General features: G+C 39.1%; 1 protein-coding gene across 4 annotated transcripts in view; it reads left to right on the forward strand.

The window, feature by feature from the left end:
- Positions 1-18,154, forward strand: part of bmpr1aa (bone morphogenetic protein receptor type 1Aa) — a 22,831-nt gene continuing 4,677 nt past the window's right edge. For 2 of the 4 annotated variants that reach the window (XM_039672962.2, XM_039672965.2), the window contains exons 1-7: positions 1-205; positions 5,285-5,422; positions 9,224-9,503; positions 16,652-16,817; positions 16,932-17,034; positions 17,137-17,233; positions 18,021-18,111. In XM_039672962.2, coding sequence (XP_039528896.2) covers positions 9,434-9,503; positions 16,652-16,817; positions 16,932-17,034; positions 17,137-17,233; positions 18,021-18,111 — 527 coding nt within the window. In that variant the 5' untranslated portion in view covers positions 1-205; positions 5,285-5,422; positions 9,224-9,433. The remainder of the gene's footprint in view (positions 206-5,284; positions 5,423-9,223; positions 9,504-16,651; positions 16,818-16,931; positions 17,035-17,136; positions 17,234-18,020; positions 18,112-18,154) is intronic. The other 2 variants (XM_039672963.2, XM_039672966.2) reach the window with 2 other exon arrangements.

Below are 18,154 nucleotides of genomic sequence, written 5' to 3' on the forward strand. Positions count from 1 at the left end.
CTCTGCCGTGACCGTGAGCTGCTGTCCGCTGACTGCGTGGAATCAGAGAGTGCGGAACGCTCTATGATGATGGTCAGTGCCAGACCCTTGACGGACCTCAGTGAGAGTCGATCACGACCACTACTACAACCGACCCTCTGAATTATTCCAGTGCCGAGAAATTTACGGAGTACACGAAAATACGATTTACTGAAGAATCTTTTCGGTAAGTGAAATGGAAAGTGTTAGCTTGGCTAAGCTAACGCTGTGCCTCACGAAAGTTTGTTGCGTTGGATTTTCCATTTTCCACTTTCCATTTTTTCGACGTGTTAAGGCAAAAGCGAATGTCGTGGCGTGTTACAGTTTTTCACTACACAGTACACACATGTACAAGGCTTATAGAGAAAAAACGGCGGACGTTTACGAGTTTATTAAATTATTTTGTTGGTAAATTATCTCAAGAGTGCGGCGAGTTGAACGATAGCTAGTGAGCTATCGCTGTTAGCTAGGCAAAATACGTTTAAATTTACTCGTTTAACTAATAACCAGAACTGCATTTTCTCAAAACAATACAGTATCCTCGTAAATTTACGGTTTGTTATATTTTTAAAATAGCATTATTATTATTGGAAGAAAAACTGTCACTGTAAAAGTCATAGTAAAAAGTTATTAACGCGAAAGTCGCGTAATGCTAGCAACAACTTCCCTAATAATATGACAGCTGTGCGTGTCCTCTAAATATTAATTTATTCTTCAAATGCCTACTGGTTTACATGTTTTGTATGTACTTACTATACAACAATATGGTTTTCTTTATATTTTTGGTTATATATACTTTGTCATGGATTGTTATTAACTTCAGGCTGGTCTGGTCACGTATCCGCCTCTCAATACAAAAACAGCTTTTAACTTATTAAATGTTTGCATCTGTGGATGGAAATGTATTACATTTAGCTTTTCTTCTTTTTATTGTACAGTTTGTAGTTGTACTCCCTTTCTTTCAGATTTTTCTCTTTCTTGTGGCTGTACTTCTAGCCCTCTCAATACAAAAGCTGCTTTTAATTTATGGGTTCTGGGGGGAAGGGGGTCTGTTCAGCTCCTTTACCTTCTCAAGGAGGTCAAAAAACAGATGGTAAGTGCCTGTGAAGCAGTCTGTTTCGAGAGGCCTGGAGGAGAGGGGCTTAGTCTGAGGAAAGTGGATTTATTTTATAAAATTAAAGCTAAAGGCTTTTAGTATATACATGCCAGACATCTGTGCATTCCACAGCTTGATTGAAAATCTCCTCTCCAAAAAATAATATTGGTCAAATTCTGTGAGCTCTGTGCTGATGAGAACAGGAGAACCAGGTTGTGTAAAGGAGTTCATTCAAAAATGAAATCATTTACTCACCCTCATGTCATTCTAAACCTGTAGGAGTTTCTGAAGATGTTACGTAGACCATTATAAGGAGCGGAGACCCCATTTACTTTCACTGAATCTTTTTTCCATACAACAAAAACAATTGTATCAAGTCACATCTTAGTTTATGTTCCACTGATAAAAGAAAGTCTTGCGCGTTTGGAACGGCATGGTAAATGATGACAGAATGTACACATCTGAACGATCAATTTATTAAATGCTTGTATGTCCTGATATTTGTGTGTGTGTTGTAGTATCATGTGATGGTTATTTACTCTTACTGCTAGAGCAATTATTCGTACTGTCTTTCTTTGAATGTTAATGAATGGTTAATTGTTATGCTGATGTGATGGGCATGTTCTTTGTGTCTAGAGTAAAGAGATGTTTTAGTGCAGGAGTGTTCAATAGATTAAATATGATCATCCTCATATGAAGGATACTGTAAAAAAAGGTAAATGCAGCTAAATAGTATTATTTTCATTTTTTATATATATATTTTCTGTTAAGTCAATTATTACATTTCATATTCATACCAAAGTAGATATATTTTTGGCATTTTTTTATTTAATTATTTTAATTAATGTTTTTCCCTAAGCACTTCCAGTGAGCCCCTAGTACTCCCTTGGAGTTCCCCGGACCCTGGGTTGAAAATCCTCATTGGCATATTCTTACTAGCACAGATCTTTTCCTCGTAGAATGTGCAAAATCAATCACTTATTTGCTTAAAAGGCTGCAATATCATACAACAATAAGCACATATGTTTTGCCCTCTTATTTGTTGTTTAAAATATCAGCCAAGCCTAGATTAAGTTGCCCTGGAGCCCTCTAGGAGTGTGTTTCAATCTCAGCCACAGTGCGAGGGATCAGGTTGCAGTGGGAGTCTGTGCCGAGGTGGCAGCGCGGGGAGCTTGGAGGGGTATGGGGGCAGGAGGGTTAAGAGGCAGTATAGATCAGGTTTCACATCCCTGCTTGCGTTCCTCAGGCTGCTGCACCATCTAAAGTCAGCCCCCTTACCCCTCCCTTATTCGCTCTGGAGACAGGATGGCTAAGCAAGAAGGAAAACACACATGGCCTCCTCAGACCTGGCCCTGAGTCTCCATTCCATCGTAAAGGTGCTGATGTATCACCCTCACCCACAGTTAGTCATATCATTGTGATCTAAAAGGTGAAAAACTAATCCTAGATGAGCTCGGTCATTTGATAGTCACTACTGCGCTGTTTTTTGAACAGACTGTTCTTTAACACTTACTGCAGGCTGTGGAGTCTATGCGCTTGTGCTTCCAATGGATGGTTGGAAAGCGAGGGAGAGCCATTGATTCCTTTTAACTCTTTCTACGCCACTGTTGGTTAGTCTGATGGCAGATCAGATAAAGATAGATTGGATAAAGCTATGCAGTGGGGGCTTGGTGTAGTGCTGGAGAGTGGTCTCTGTTTATTCAGTATGCCCCAGCTGTCCTTTAATGGTATTGATCTGCTTTAAATACACTTGGCTATCGGAGTAAATTATTTAGAGTGGCACCAGATAGGGTGAATTCAAAGATGGGTTGGGTTAGTGCAAAGAAGACAACCAAAAAGACTTGTGTCTGGTCTTGTAATGAGCTAGAAAACTTGTTTTCCCATATTATTTAGGAAACTTAATTTTGTAGAGAACTAGAAAATGTTAATACATGTGCATTTTTGTTAATATAAAATGCCATGTGATGAACATCTTGTGTGTTATGGAATGCCATCACACCAGCCCTTGTTTATAGACCTTATGCGTTAGTTAGAGAAACAAGCGTGCAGCCAGCTTTACAATTTTGTGTTTGAACTCTGTATATTTCTGGCATTGCTGTATTTAGTGGATTTACTTATTGTAGAATTAACACAATTCATCATGAGCATTGTAATGTTTAAAGTAGGGCTGTCAGTTAAGCTCGCTATTAACGGCATTAACGCAAACCCATTTTAACTGCGTCTATTTTTTTATTGCGCAATTCAGTCTTTTTGGCCTAGCAAACTTTGTCGTTTTTTTTCCACATGCTTTTGCAACAGGACGTGGCATGCGCGGCGCTGCGCTGTGAAACCCATTCATTTCTATGGCTTGCACCCCATGAGGACGTTTTGTTGCTTTGTCGACCAAAGCGGATCTAGCTAGACCTGAAACAAAACAACAGGCACTGCACACACTTGCTTGGGTCTACGAGCCAGCCAAGTTGAAGGTTAACGTTACGTTTTGAGTGGATGACGAGCGCCAGACATCAAAATGGATGCCAATAAGTTTCTGAATAGAAAGTTTACTTTTAAAATGTTGCCAAATGGTTCCATTGACAAGAACATGTGATCTGTGTGTTTTGTCGTTGTGAACTGAGCTATCATCATCGCAGCACACCCAGTCTGAAATACCACTTGATGGCCTAGCTAGCACACATTCAGCTGATGCGAATTCTCCACCCCTCGTCAATATCAGGACCTCAGTTTTTTTTTCACCCTTTTATTCTTTTATTGATGGACAGTGTTGCATTGTGTGAGAGATTATTTGCTCCAAGTGAGAATGTGTGAAATTGTACACTGTATATGCCAATGTTGTTTTCAATAAAAACATTTGCACAAAGCAAGCTGATTCACTTTTCCATGTTCATAAGACCATTAAAATAAGAAAAAAATAATGGGACAAAAAGAAATCAAGAGACATTTAGAATAAATAAAAATGTGCGTTTAATCGCGAGTTAACTATGACATTAATGCGATCAATCGTTCGTGATTAAATATTTTAATCGTTTGACACCACTAGTGTAAAGTGGATGCCAACAAAAGTCATTAAGCCGGGAAGATTTTAAAACAAGCACTTCATTCATAAATCCGTAAGATCTTTCCTTCATCCTGTGAAAATACAAAAGCTGAATAGGGGCAGAGCCACATAAGGTCTATACCAGCACTTTTCTATTTGTAAAATAACTAGGCTAGTCTAATTCCACTCTGTGGGAGATTTTAGATATAAACTTTAGTCTTTTTGTTCTGCTTAAGAAAAAGCCAGAAAGATCATGTTAACCGAACCAAAGTAACCAAAAAGGCTTAATTACTTGTCAAAAGATATTTATTTTTGTCTTTTTAAATATTGTCAGGTAATAAGTTCAAGTTTTGTGTGCAGCATCAGGTAAACACCTTTCTGTTTTTTCAGTGTTTCCACATCCAGCCTTGTGTTCTCCAAACAATGTGCAATTAAAAACAAATAAAAATGTAGGCTGCGCTACACAAACAAAAAATGTTTTGTTCACATAAAAAAGCCACAGTTACTAAATTATAGATAATAAAGGCAAACAAAGCCACAAAACATGTTAGTTTCAGAGGTCTTCTGAACAGCAATGTGTATCAGTTCTGTATCACATATTTTGATTATTCTGTTGAAGGTCTTCGAATAATATAATTATCACTCAAAATGTTTTTATTCACATTGGTTTAATTACATTTTAAAAATGTCCAACAACAAATAGGCCTATGTTGTTAATTTTAATAATTCATATTTTAGTTACAGTGTGCACTCCAGCTTGTTGAACTGTTTGGGCTTGCTGCACATGTGTACATGCTTGTTGAAGTCTAACACTGACTCGCTTTCTATCAGGATGTTTTGCTAATGTAAACACTTGCTTGACTTTGAATTTATTACATTTATGGATAAGAATATATATTTATATTATTACAAAAATATATTTATTGTTTGAAGTTTGTAATAAAATAGAAATAATTTGAAAGTTGAACCTTAGACTGTTACATATCAAAAGTGAAACGGAACAAAGCTTGTGAAAATGGCATAGTCTAAAATATTTATTCTTGGGAGTTATCAGAGATTTGATATCAATTCATCAAAATGAGAATCAATCAATTAAAATTGAATTTTTGTAACACATCCCTATTCTTTGTAAACAGGTTTTTGTTGGTACTATGACAGAATCCAAATGCCATTTGGACATTCAGCCACCTGGATCCGAATGACACCTGTAGCCATCCTCCATGCTTACCAAACACTATGCCAACATGCTTCACAGAAATGGGTCTTTCTGTACGGTAAGAAAACCTCTGCTTAAAGATAGTGTCAGTTCTTCTTGACCTCTCTTATAGGGAGATATCCCAAGCAGTACAAGCAAGAAGTGTGTTTTCATGTGGTGATTACATGACCACAGTGGAAATGCTCCCTGCAGCGATGGCCGGACTGCAACAAATGGTTTCCACGTGTTTGGATCTGGGAATTCATTTTAGAGAAATAACATTTACATGCCATACATTTACAAGTTCATCCATGTGTGACTGGTTTCCATGGCAACAGCTCCACCTAGCTTCTCTCACACCTGTTGTGCAGGATTGTGCTCTGCAGATGCAAAGCTGTGAAATACAGGGAGGAATTTTCACAGATGGAAAAAAGGATTTCCCCTTAGAAAAAAGAAGAAGTTGTGATTGATAGTGTTGTGCTGAATTATTATTATTTTTTTGTCTAAATATATACAATGTCAACTCAAGACTATTTATTTAATAATAGAGACCATATGAGGCGTAATCCCAGGGCAGGGCCATAAGTTTGGAGATGGTTCACTATAGTTGAACATTAGATGGGGAGTACTGTAGCTGTCTGTGTTGAACCTGGCTCTCATCAAACCTCCGCACACCCACTCGCTCTGACCCTTCGGTGGAATGTGTGCGGCAGGTAATGGAAAATAAACTTGCAATAAACCTCTGCTGCTTCAGTAACTCTAGGAAATTTGTGGACTTTTCCATCTTCATTCTTGTTCCTTTATAAATACCAAGAAATAAAAAATTATTTTTTTTTTGGTTTGATGAATATGTAAATATGTGGCGCTGTAATGGCTGATACTGATATTTACCAGGGTTTTGTTGGGGTCTTAAAAAGTCTAAAATTTTGAACTTTAAATTTAAGGCCTTAAAGTCTTAAAACGGCCAGATTTTCATCTGAGGTCTTAGATTTGATTAAGTCAGGTCTAAAAAAGATTTTACCCTCATTCATTTGCCAAAACTCTGGCCGCAGAAAGTTATTACAAAGTAGCAAAAAAGTATTGAGTCGTAGCCTACAAAGCGGAGCCTTAGAGCAGGGGTTCAAATCGGCACTGCACTCCCTTGTCAAGTTGTTTGGATGAACAGTTCTCGAAATAATCAAAATGCAACAACTCCCAGTTTTTTTCCGAAGCCTCGGAAATTCAATGTTCATTACTACTGATGCTTCGAAGCTCAAAAAGGGTATTCGGACCAGCCCTAGAATCAAGCAGACGGCACTCAGGTAACTGGTCCAATCAAGGTAACTGGTCCAATCAAGCATTAAGATCAAATCATAGTGAGATGTATTTAGTGTTTCACAGACGGGCAGTTGTTGAGCTGAGTTTCTTAAATTCGCAGCCAAAATGTGCTCAGATTTTGGGGGCTTTGTTCTAGGAATGGTGTCTCAACCCATTACCCCTCTAGAGGAATCTGGCTAGAGGAGCTCATATTGCACCCAAGTGCTCCACAGATTAACTTTTGTTCTTCTCCTGCAATCCACTGCTGTGACACCAAAGACTCTGGAGTCTTGTGCTATGTTCAAAGTCTCTGCTTGACTGACTCTCCATGCTTGACAGTGATTGGTGTTGTGTCATGAAGAGATGTGGGACTTCAGGGAGGATGAGAAGAAGTGAGGATGATAGGAGAGAGAGAGAGTTGGTCGTGGGGCACATCTCAATGTGCCTAAGTATTTTTATGCTAATCCTTTCCTGGGATGAGGCGCAAAGCAGCCAAGCAAACAATGGCAGAGGAGCCAGAAAGTCTGCCCTGCAGTCTAGCAGGCCTTGAAAGGCATGTCGGGCATAGCGCCGACACTGAGGGAAGGCAGCCTCCGGTACTGGGAGCCCTGCTGTAAGGAGGGGCCCCAGGAGGGACCAGAGATCCAGGCCAAAGCAGGCTGAGAGAGCGGGGGCGACGGGGAGACAAACACCAGACCTTTCTGGTCGTCATGCAGGCTGTAGTTAGAAGTGATAAGAAAGGCAGAGTGAGATTTATTTTGAAGATTGTCTCTATTTCATAATATTACCCTACATCGGCTGATTGTTGTTACCCCCTCCAAAAACGCCTGTATGTTGTGGTGAACTGTTTTATTGTTGACCTGAGGAAGCCCTGAGTTCCACACAAGGAAAAAAAGAAAAATATTACTCCCTTGTCCCTTCTCAGATATTCATGGTCAGGCATAAGGTTTGACTGCAAAGGTGCACCTTAGTCACACATCACCATACAATACCCCTATTCATTCTGCCTCCATACTCCTTATGGCGCCACCAAAACCTTTCAGAGGGCAGAGCTCCAGGAGTGTCTGATGAAACACTGAAACATAGTGTGCTTTTAGATTGCTTTTATATCCGTGATACTTTTGAAGCAATAATAGTGATATATATATGGACACAAGACACATGACTGCATGGCTAAAACAGCCTTAATATTAAACTTAATATCAAAGTCTCCACTGTTTATTAGTGAATGTGACCAGTCTAATATTAGAAGTATAATAAGCTGCTGTCAGTGTCAGGGGTGTCCTCCCCACTTCTTCTTTGTTTTTGTACATCCAAGTTTTGCTTTCAAGTCAGGACATGACTGAACTTGCTTAGCTATTCATAAGAAACATCTGAATGAAAGTTGATTTTACCTGTAGAATGAGTGATTTCATTGGCCTTTTATGGTGTTTTCTACGTGTTGTGATTTCCGGATAAATGCGTTGTAACAGAAGTGCTTTTTAAGTAAAAAAGAATAATAATTTTGTGAGTACAATTACATTTAGTCATAATTAAATTAAGCTACAGTTAAACAGACTTACATTTGTTTTTTAAAAGTCATATTATTATTGTAGCTAAATGAAATCGAACTATGCAACCATGTAAATGTTACTGTTCAAGAGTTTTGAATCCTATTTATTACTTTTTTGAAATAAATTGTCATATAATCCATGTCTTTTGCAACAGGCCTTATCTTTCCCTGGTTGTGATCCTGCTTCTTGTGTACCTTTTAACCTAACACGCGCACTTAGCCGCAGTTTCTTGTCTTTTTCTGTAGGTGCCTGCATAGCTATCTTGTCCCTTGCCTTGTGGAGGCTAGCTTTGTTCCCTGTTATCCGGTCAGGGATGTGTGAAAGTGGGGCACAGGTCGGGGCTCTTTGTCCCCCTTGGGCAAATCAGAAGTGACAGACACCGGCCCACTCTGCCACTAATTTGTCCCCCCCTCAGCACAGACTTCACTGAAGGCCACTAATTGCAGTGAGACGCACAGGCCTACAAGGGAACAGACACATCACGTTATTAATGCTGCATGGGGCCAACGGGGTAATTGCGGAACATCCTTCATCAAATTATTTGGACATCTTTCAGCATTCAAGAGTAGCGCCGGCCTGACGGGTTGAGGGGTCAAGCCCAGAAAAAACAAGGGGGCAATGATTTTCAGTGCCTCCAAGAAAAAATACAACATTGCCTAAGCAAAAGTGGAGTCTGCATTTTTCATAAGATTGGGGGTTTATATTCTCTAGAATAGATATGTTCAAAGGTATTTGTGGTGGTGGATCTAGGAAATGGGAAAGTCTAGGAAAATCTATTATCTTACACTTTATTACAAAAAGGTTATAAATATATAGATCATACAAAAAAAATGTTCACATATTATTCACATAATTACATTACAGACCAAAGGAATGCTAGTTTGCTTGTTTATGTACACTCAGTGAGGTTTTACTTTCAAAGTCATTTTTGGATGTTGTGTTTGTAGACATTGTCTAACTTATCTAGAAAGATACATTGAGACTGGTATGATCTACTCATTTGTGCTTTGTCTTTTTTTTTGTCATTCTAGTGCCGTGGACCCCGTGAGAAGGGACCTTTGAGTTTCTAGTGCCATTTTCATCCCATCCTTCCTCTTATCCACTGCATCTCTTCTGTCCCTTGAGCCATAACTTTGATTGCTCCACCGTATGTTAGTGTTCACTGGGATTTTAGGAGCATAAGCAGCCATCATCATTGATATCATCCTTACCCCAAAAGGTTACGACAAGGCTGTTTGACAATGGCTCAGCTTCTGTCCGTCACTGTGGTTTTGATTGAAGTCTACCTTCTGCTCAGACTCTGCACTGGAGGTAAGGGTGTTTTCCTTCCCTTCATATTACATTCAGAGTAGCATTAGCTTATATTCATAGTCATGCTTAGTCTTAAATATCTAATTGGTATTCAGATATGCTGCTTAAAGTTAGTCTAGCTATTTGTGCCTTCTCTACGCAAACTCCATCGTTTGAATTGTTCAGCTTGTTATATACTCACAAACATTTTAATATTTAAGTCTGAAATGGGGAGCTTATCAAATACTCATCATATTCACACAGTAATTCAAAGGTCTTCACTCTCTTCACCATACTGCAGTGGTTCCCAAATGGGTATGTGAGGTGACGGATGGGGTATGTGGAAAAAATGCAGAATTTTGCCATTCATTTAATTCTGCCTCGCATTAAAATAACATGTATTTCTAACAGGCAAACTTATGTAATCCGTATGAAATGTGCATTTCTATAGGCGCGTTCACTACTGCTAAGGTGGCGAGCCAGCATTGTCAACTTCATCTTTGCAGTAGACACTGACACAAAAACTCTAGTTTATTAATAAATAATTAAAATGTCTCCTTGCTATATTTGACACATTCGTAATCATTACTTTTGCCAATTCTTTGTGGCAAGCTTTATGCGTGTGCTTGAGCACTCTCATGCGTGTGCTTGAGCTCTGGGTGAGGCAACGTGTTGTTCTTCTGTTGTCTGAGAGTTGATTTATAGCTTTTAGGTGTGTTATTGACAGCACCACCCTCTGGTTACATAAACGCATCACCACTGCATCAGCAGAAAAAACATGGGCATTTTTTTAGACAATCGCACAACCTATTCGATGTTCTATAATTAAATCGTGACTCATCCCTACTGATTTAATTTGAAATTATTGATTTAGTTTCATTTATTGCATTGTTTATTATATTATTAATTAAATTAATGGAATTTTCTTAAAGGTGAAAAATGCACCTGAAAATCAATTTAAGGGGGCAAATATGGTCCCGTAATGCAAAGGTGTAACTACAGTCTAAGTGGAAGAGAAGGGGGATGTTAACTAACTCATTGAGGATGGATGGCAGGAGGATGTTAACTAACTCATTGATTCACTGGTTGATTGCTGTTCAGCTGGGCAGGAATCATAAGTGCTCATCTGAACGTTTCCATATGCTTAATAACGTGATGTTTACTGATGTCAAAGAAAACCGATACCTTTGTTTAATGAAAACGCCTTCCCTGAGTCAAACTAAACTGTTTTCCCAGGGAACTCTGCAGAGGCTGCCTGTGAACAGTCAATGAGCTGTGAAGGAAAACAGCAATATCTGATTGCTCGGAAAGCCGTTTTAGGGCACAGGGAGAAAAGTTTGAGTTGAAACTTGCCTACAGGTTTATATTTTAGGTCATTTATGTTAACATACTTTAACTGAATGTCTGTCAGACAATAGTTTGTGCTGAGGTTTAGAACACTGTCTGATATCCCTGATGTGTTTAGTCATGCCAGGGTGTTCAAAAGACATCTTTTCCATCGTGACTCACTCCTGAACCATGAGCCTCTCAGAGGCCCCCCACTAAAGGAAGCTGTTGAAGTGATTGTTGCTGCTCTCTCTTCCTTTTTTAGCACATTAACAATTTCCTCTATGGCACCATCACAATTGCTAGTGGGTATGAACTATTCCAAACACTGTGTTCTCCGGAAATACTTCGACCCTTTTGTGTTGGTGTTCTTCAGATTTAAGCCCCTAATAAGTGTGCTCAGATGTTAGATATTACGAATGGCTTCCTTGCTGATCCACACTGATTACAAAACTTGAGCTGTTCATAATTTTTTCATTATTAATTTATTAATCTAGTTTTTTTTTTAAATTCACCTTACATTTTTTAATGAACAAATTAAGCTTTTATTTATTATTTATTTACACATTAGATATGCATACACGGCTTGACATTAAGTTTTTTGCTCACCAGCCACTGTGGCTTGTGGTTTTCCAAAGTTACTAGCAACTCAGCATTTTCACTGGCCACAATTTCGACACTGAGACCATGGGGGAAAACTGCAATATAGATATTTTTAATGTTTGTAATTTCCTTTTTCGCTTTTTTTAATAACAAAGATAAAATAAACTATCTATTTTTTTAATTGTATATATTTATATATTTGTAATTTATTTATGAATGAATTGTAAGTTCTGTTATATTTTTCAATTTTTTTCTCTCGTGGTATCGAGGTATTTTTGTCTGGTATCTGCACAACCGAACCACTCATTGAACCGTCACACCTGTAACAGCAACAATATTCATCTGGAAGCAAAGCAAATAGATAATTTAATCCAGACTTGGATATGTAGATTAAATATGTATTTTTGATGGCCTTTTCTACGCTGTCTTTTTATTTGATTCTGATAAATAAGTTGAGAGAAAGGGAAGAAGTCTTGTAACATGCCCAGTAGTCAGATTTTCAAACAGCTCAGTTTTCCTTTAGAGTTCATATTATATCTAACATCAGTGCCCTTGTCGCGGTATTTTTGTACAGATGCAGCAGAAAAGCAGGAGATTGTTGAAACCAGAGACACAGCATGAAGGCAAGGACATTTGACTTCTCGATGCGCTGTTGTTTCTCTCAGTGTTAGAGTTGTGTAACAGCTAGTTAAATACCTTTATGGGACTTTTTTTTTTACCTTGCTCATCAGATGCACCCCTGAGATGTAATTTCAGGTAGGAGTCTGCACCTCTGAAACATAATCTTCAAGAAAGAGAGAGGTGACATTGGCGACTGAAAGCCCTCGGTTGCCTCCACAGTGTAATGTGTGTCCCCCAATTGGAGACTGCAACCTGGACTGAGTAGTGAATGGGGTTAGCACTCCTCCTAGGGGAGAAGGAAATGTATTTTAAATGCAGGCAAGCATTTAACTTGCTTTCCCTGAAGTGAACGCATTAAATGTATCTATGTATGTACATTTGCCCCAGAAATGACACACTGACAATTTACTCCACTATTTTGACTTAATTCAATTATATTTTAATTGATGATAGTCTTCATTACTTTCAGATGAAGGTTTCTGGACCTTGAAATTACCATTTCAAGTACCATGTGTGAGGATTGAACATAAACAATTAATGTTAAGTCCGATGTAGTCTTGTCAGGGAAACGGTGAATTACTCTGAATTATTCTATTTCCCCTCAACTTTGCTGTAGACTCAAATGAAAGAGAGAGAAAGAGAGAGAAAGAGAGAGAGAGAGAGAGAGAGAGAGAGAGTAATGTTGTGTAACTGCTAGAGTCTCATTATGGGGGAATGCTCTGCCAGACCTCAGACTCCACTGTAACCACTGGCAGAATTAGGCACACATGTGAATATGGAGGCTCTTATGGGCCCCTGACAAATCAATCATTGCCCACAACAGTCCAGCAGTGGTAGTCAGAAAGAGTACTTTGCATCATTTTGAGAGTTTGAAAGTTTTGAAATCCTAACATTGTTGCAAGTTACACTTTCTGCCACTCCCATATAATGTACAATTGGAGCGAAAACCAGATCCTTCAATCCAAAAATCATTCCTCAAGCACTGACCTTGAGTAGAGAATAGAGGGGGGAAAAAGGAGTAAATCATGATGGAAAAGGAATCCCCCCAGGGTTTCTTTTTGGGACTTTGCCCAATTGATCATAATTATCCAGCCTTCTCCTAATATGAAATTTTCATGCTGGTCCTGTTCATCAGGGTCTGTCTTAAAGGGTTAGTTCACCCAAAAATGAAAATTAAGTCATTAATTACTCACTCCCATGCTGTACCAACCCCCGTAAGACCTTCGTTCATCTTCGGAACACAAATAAAGATATTTTTGATTGAATCTGAGGGCTGGATCAGTCCTACATAGACAGCCTGAGGGACTGCCTCTTGACGGCCCAGAAAGTCATTAAAAGAAAAGGTTTAAATATTCCATGTGCCTACAGTGGCTCAACTATAACTTTATCAAGCGACGAGACTACTTTTTGTGCGAAAAAAAAACGTAAATAACGACTTTATTCGACTTTCCATTACTTCCTTATGGGCGCATGCGCGAGAACTGAGACGAGACCGTTCTTCTTCGACTACTTTTTGTTACCGGCTGCTCACCGCTTAGGAGTTTTACCGCCCCCTACCGTATAAGATGACGTACTGCTTGTAAAAAGAACGTTTTGCGCCTCCGGCTATATCAGTACGTCATCTTATACGGTAGGGGGCGGTAAAACTCCTAAGCGGTGAGCAGCCGGTAACAAAAAGTAGTCGAAGAAGAACGGTCTCGTCTCAGTTCTCGCGCATGCGCCCATAAGGAAGTAATGGAAAGTCGAATAAAGTCGTTATTTACGTTTTTTTTCGCACAAAAAGTAGTCTCGTCGCTTGATAAAGTTATAGTTGAGCCACTGTAGGCACATGGAATATTTAAACCTTTTCTTTTAATGACTTTCTGGGCCGTCAAGAGGCAGTCCCTCAGGCTGTCTATGTAGGACTGATCCAGCCCTCAGATTCAATCAAAAATATCTTTATTTGTGTTCCGAAGATGAACGAAGGTCTTACGGGGTTGGTACAGCATGGGGGTGAGTAATTAATGACTTAATTTTCATTTTTGGGTGAACTAACCCTTTAAAGGGTCTCCCTTAGGGCTCCCTGGGCTCAAAGCCACACAACCTTTTACATATGCTTTATGGGTAGCTCAATTACAGAAATTACCTCATTGAAATCCCTTGGGTGCAGTTGAATGAGATTAAGTCTAGACTAATAGACTAGACTAATAATTCTCAGAGTTGATTTTCATAGTTTAGTAAAGTAACAAGAGACGGTGTGTTTGGTCTACTTAAGAAGGTAAGGTATGGAGTCTGTCCGCACCCTGAACGAAAGCACTTGAGAGACTGAATGCTTCATTTAGTTTGTGGTCTAGAATCATGTTAGACTGAGTGCATCAAAGCCTCACAAGCTTTATCTGGACTTTAACTGCACTGCCTCCATCAGCTCTTGTTTTCTTAGGGTGTTTCTCTAGCACCCTTGTTTGTGTTGTGATCAACTGTCTTGCTAATGTTTCCTGCTGTCATGCATATGTGTTGTCTTGTGCTTTAACATTTAAATTGACGAGGCTTAAATGAGTTTAGTTTAAACACAGATAGCAACGTGTGCTCACTTGCGCTCACACGCTATCAATACGCGGCCTAAATGACTGGTTGTGCTCAAACAAACAGCACTCGCATTGAACAAAATTTACAAAGACGGACTGTTTTGTCCACCTTTCTGATCATCACTGTCGTATTGGGAAAAGTTATTGTTACCATATTATAGTTACATCATCACATTTGAGGAAAAACTCCGGACTGCAGCTTTAAACAGGCTAGAAAACAATGAAGCAATAAACAATGAAGAAAAGTAAGTGTTCTTCATTGTACCTTATTTCGAGTAGCGTTTTCCGTCGGCCTATTCTGTGAGGTTCGTGCTGTTTATATTGAGTTTGGTGTACCCATCAATCACATTTTCAGTGTATGTAGGCGATCCGTCAAATTATGCGGTGAATTGAAGATCAGAAGCCCCTTTATCTTGCCCAGCTCTCTATTTAATCCTCGAGTCCTGATAGAATTAGTCCAAGAGGAGAGTCCAGTCTAATTGTGAAATAGGCAGCACACGAAGAGGCTGTACAAGACAGACTCGTAATGGGATCTGAGGATGGAATGCAGCTGATAAAGCGAGCGCCATGTCACCCTGCCGCCCAATCTCTCAAACTGCTACTTTGTGAGTGATTAGCTGTTTTACCGACAAGCCTAGACTGGAACATCTGCAGTGAAGCCATGCTCAACAGAAAGCTACAGCAGTACATACCCATGCACTGTGACTGGATTAGATGACACTGGGAGATCAGTAGAGACATGTCTCAGAGGCCTTGATTTCAACTGAAATTCAGATAGGTATGAAAAATAACTGTTTGTGAAGGCCTCATTATGCTTCTACGTAGCTACGTCTTCACTACTATGGCGTCGTGGCCGTTTTATGCTTCTGCGTCAGAACGCTAGGGGCTGTGTGGTTCGTGAATCTCTTTGCTAGTTTGTTTTGGTTCCGTGCGCCACGAGCGAAAGAGAGAGAATGTTGTTGCAGCTGGAGCTAATCGATGTTGAACGCTTCTTATACGGTCTATGGTTGAAAAATAAGACGACGCAAACTTTATCCCTTAGAACCAACACGGATGTCCAGGGCCCGTTCAACCCGAGCTGCCATAGCTGTTTGGAATGACTTGAAGGCTTTTTTTCAGTCTCCACATGGAACTGTGCCAATGCAGGATAATGTAGTGTCCCGTGGCAGACTTGGTTAGTACTGTATGTGTATTATCAATGATGTAACCGTGAACATTGTATTGAAAATAAACAACAAATTGAGTTTTAAAACAAATGTTGATTTATTGATTGTGTATTGAAGTTTATTGCGAGCAAAAAAGAAAGAAAAGAATATCGACATATATATTAACAATGAAATAAAAAACAACACAGTTTATTTTTAGTTTAATTCTTTATTTACTTTCTTTATAAGTGTATTATAATTATCAGTACGAGGGTGCAAATGTTAAAAATGGCGCTATAGCAAGAGGGGGAAATCGGAAAAGCTACACTCCTGAAATGATGTATAATCTGACCAATCAAAGCCCTTGCTGTCTGCGTCGCCTCGACGCGTAGTTACAAATTTTTGGAGGTGCACGTCAAGCTACGGCGGAGGGATTGGAGAGGGGTTCGCGTAAAACAGGCCTGAGGGTGTGAAACGTGGTGTGTATGACATAAATGTAGGACAACTGGCCTTGAGGATTGTCACAACACTGAAATTTCAGTAATCAATTTGAATGATTATTAATTAAATGTCGGTACTATACCAAAGACTAATGTGCTATTAAATTTAAACCAGTATTATGTAGACCGAAGTTTTTAGTTTGAATTAAGTATTTCTTCAACATATTTTATTCAAGTAAATATTAAATGACCCATGTTTGAATGAATTAGAAGAATGTGTCTTTCTCTTTTTACATGAACAGCCACATTACTCACAAAATGAGTGTTCAAAAGCAGTGGACTATCAGCCAGAGCAGGCTACTTGAGTACTCTGCAGTACTAATAATAATGCAGAAAGACTGGTATAAATGCTTTTTGCTTTGTGTGTCTGTGCACCTAGCTTGTCATTGATTGTGTCTCGTCACATACAGCAGGGCAGAACCCGGACCACGTGCTGCAGGGCACTGGGGTGAAGCCTGGCTCAGGCTCCAGAAGGCCCGGGGGCGATTCTACTGTGGCACCAGAAGATGCTGCCCGTTTCCTTAGCTGCCACTGCTTAGGTCACTGCCCTGATGACGCCAAGAACAACACCTGCGAGTAAGTGTCACAGGCTATGGCACTGTTAAGTGATCATTGTTTAATGTGATTTATATGTTTGTACTTAGTTTATATGTATTCAAAAAAAATTATGTTTTCTTTGAAACCCAACAGGACAAATGGTCAGTGCTTCGCCATCATTGAAGAAGATGAAAATGGAGTGGGGATCTTAAGCTCAGGCTGTATGAAATATGAAGGCTCTCACTTTCAATGCAAGGTAAGGAAAGCTATGTCTCTTTAAGTGTCTTGCACTTTGACTTGCATGATTAAATATCAGACTTTGTAAAGTTTACTCACTCGAGACATGGATTTTTCACAGGATTCGCAGTTTGCACAGCCACGCCGAACCATCGAGTGCTGCCAGTTTGACTTTTGTAACCGAGACCTAAAGCCAGAGTTACCGCCTCGAGACTCGGGTAAGCTTCAGTACTATTTGCCTGGCAGTTAAATGGCATCATAGGGTTATCTGTGAAGGATTACAGATTGTTGATTTAAACCTTTTAGCAGGGTAACATTATCTAGCTTGCTTAAATAGATTGCAGTGGAAATTGTCACAATAACTTGTTGCCTATGAAGCATCAAAGTCATTTGAAAATTCCTTATCAATTAAAAATGTTTTTTATTGTGTGACATAATTTTGCATAAACTCACTGAAGTTGCGCAATTGAACCTGTCCGCAACCTGCAGTAGCATAGACGGTGAACGCTTGTTCACCTCAGCTTCTCGCGTGTTGGATGAGAAACGAAAGTTGAACCCAAATTAAAAACAAAAGCTAAATGTTAATGCTAAATGTCTGTATCTATATTGAATGTGCTTAATGCACAGTTTCTGTCGTTAATTTCAGATAGTTACAGTTATTGTTTTTAATAGCTAAAAGCCAGTTTGGCCTTAAGTAGCAAAAAAAAATCTTGTTTATTGTTCATCCTCCATTCTTCCATGAAAAATCATGATCAGTGCATCACTAATTAAATTGATCAAAAAGACAAATTTTTACAAAAGATTTCAATTTCAAATAAATGCTTTTATTGATCATTGATGAATCAGAATTGTTTATATATATATATATATATATATATATATAATACATATTTGTTTTATTATTTAATCATTCAGAATTCTGACAAAAATGTTAGGCTTGCTGATTGAGCCCTGGCTAACCTAATGTTTAAATGATGAACGTGTTTTCTCTTGATCTCTTTACAGTACCACAAGACCCTCACTGGCTAGCCTTCCTCATTTCAGTGTCTGTGTGCTTCTGCACCCTCATCTGCGTCACTGTGATCTGTTATTACAGGTGAGATCATCACCACGCTGAAGTGCAAAACACACTGAAGCTC

The sequence above is a fragment of the Pimephales promelas genome, chromosome 11 (assembly GCF_988280905.1).
Source record: "Pimephales promelas chromosome 11, fPimPro1.hap1.1, whole genome shotgun sequence".
NCBI classification, from domain to species: Eukaryota; Metazoa; Chordata; class Actinopteri; order Cypriniformes; family Leuciscidae; genus Pimephales; species Pimephales promelas.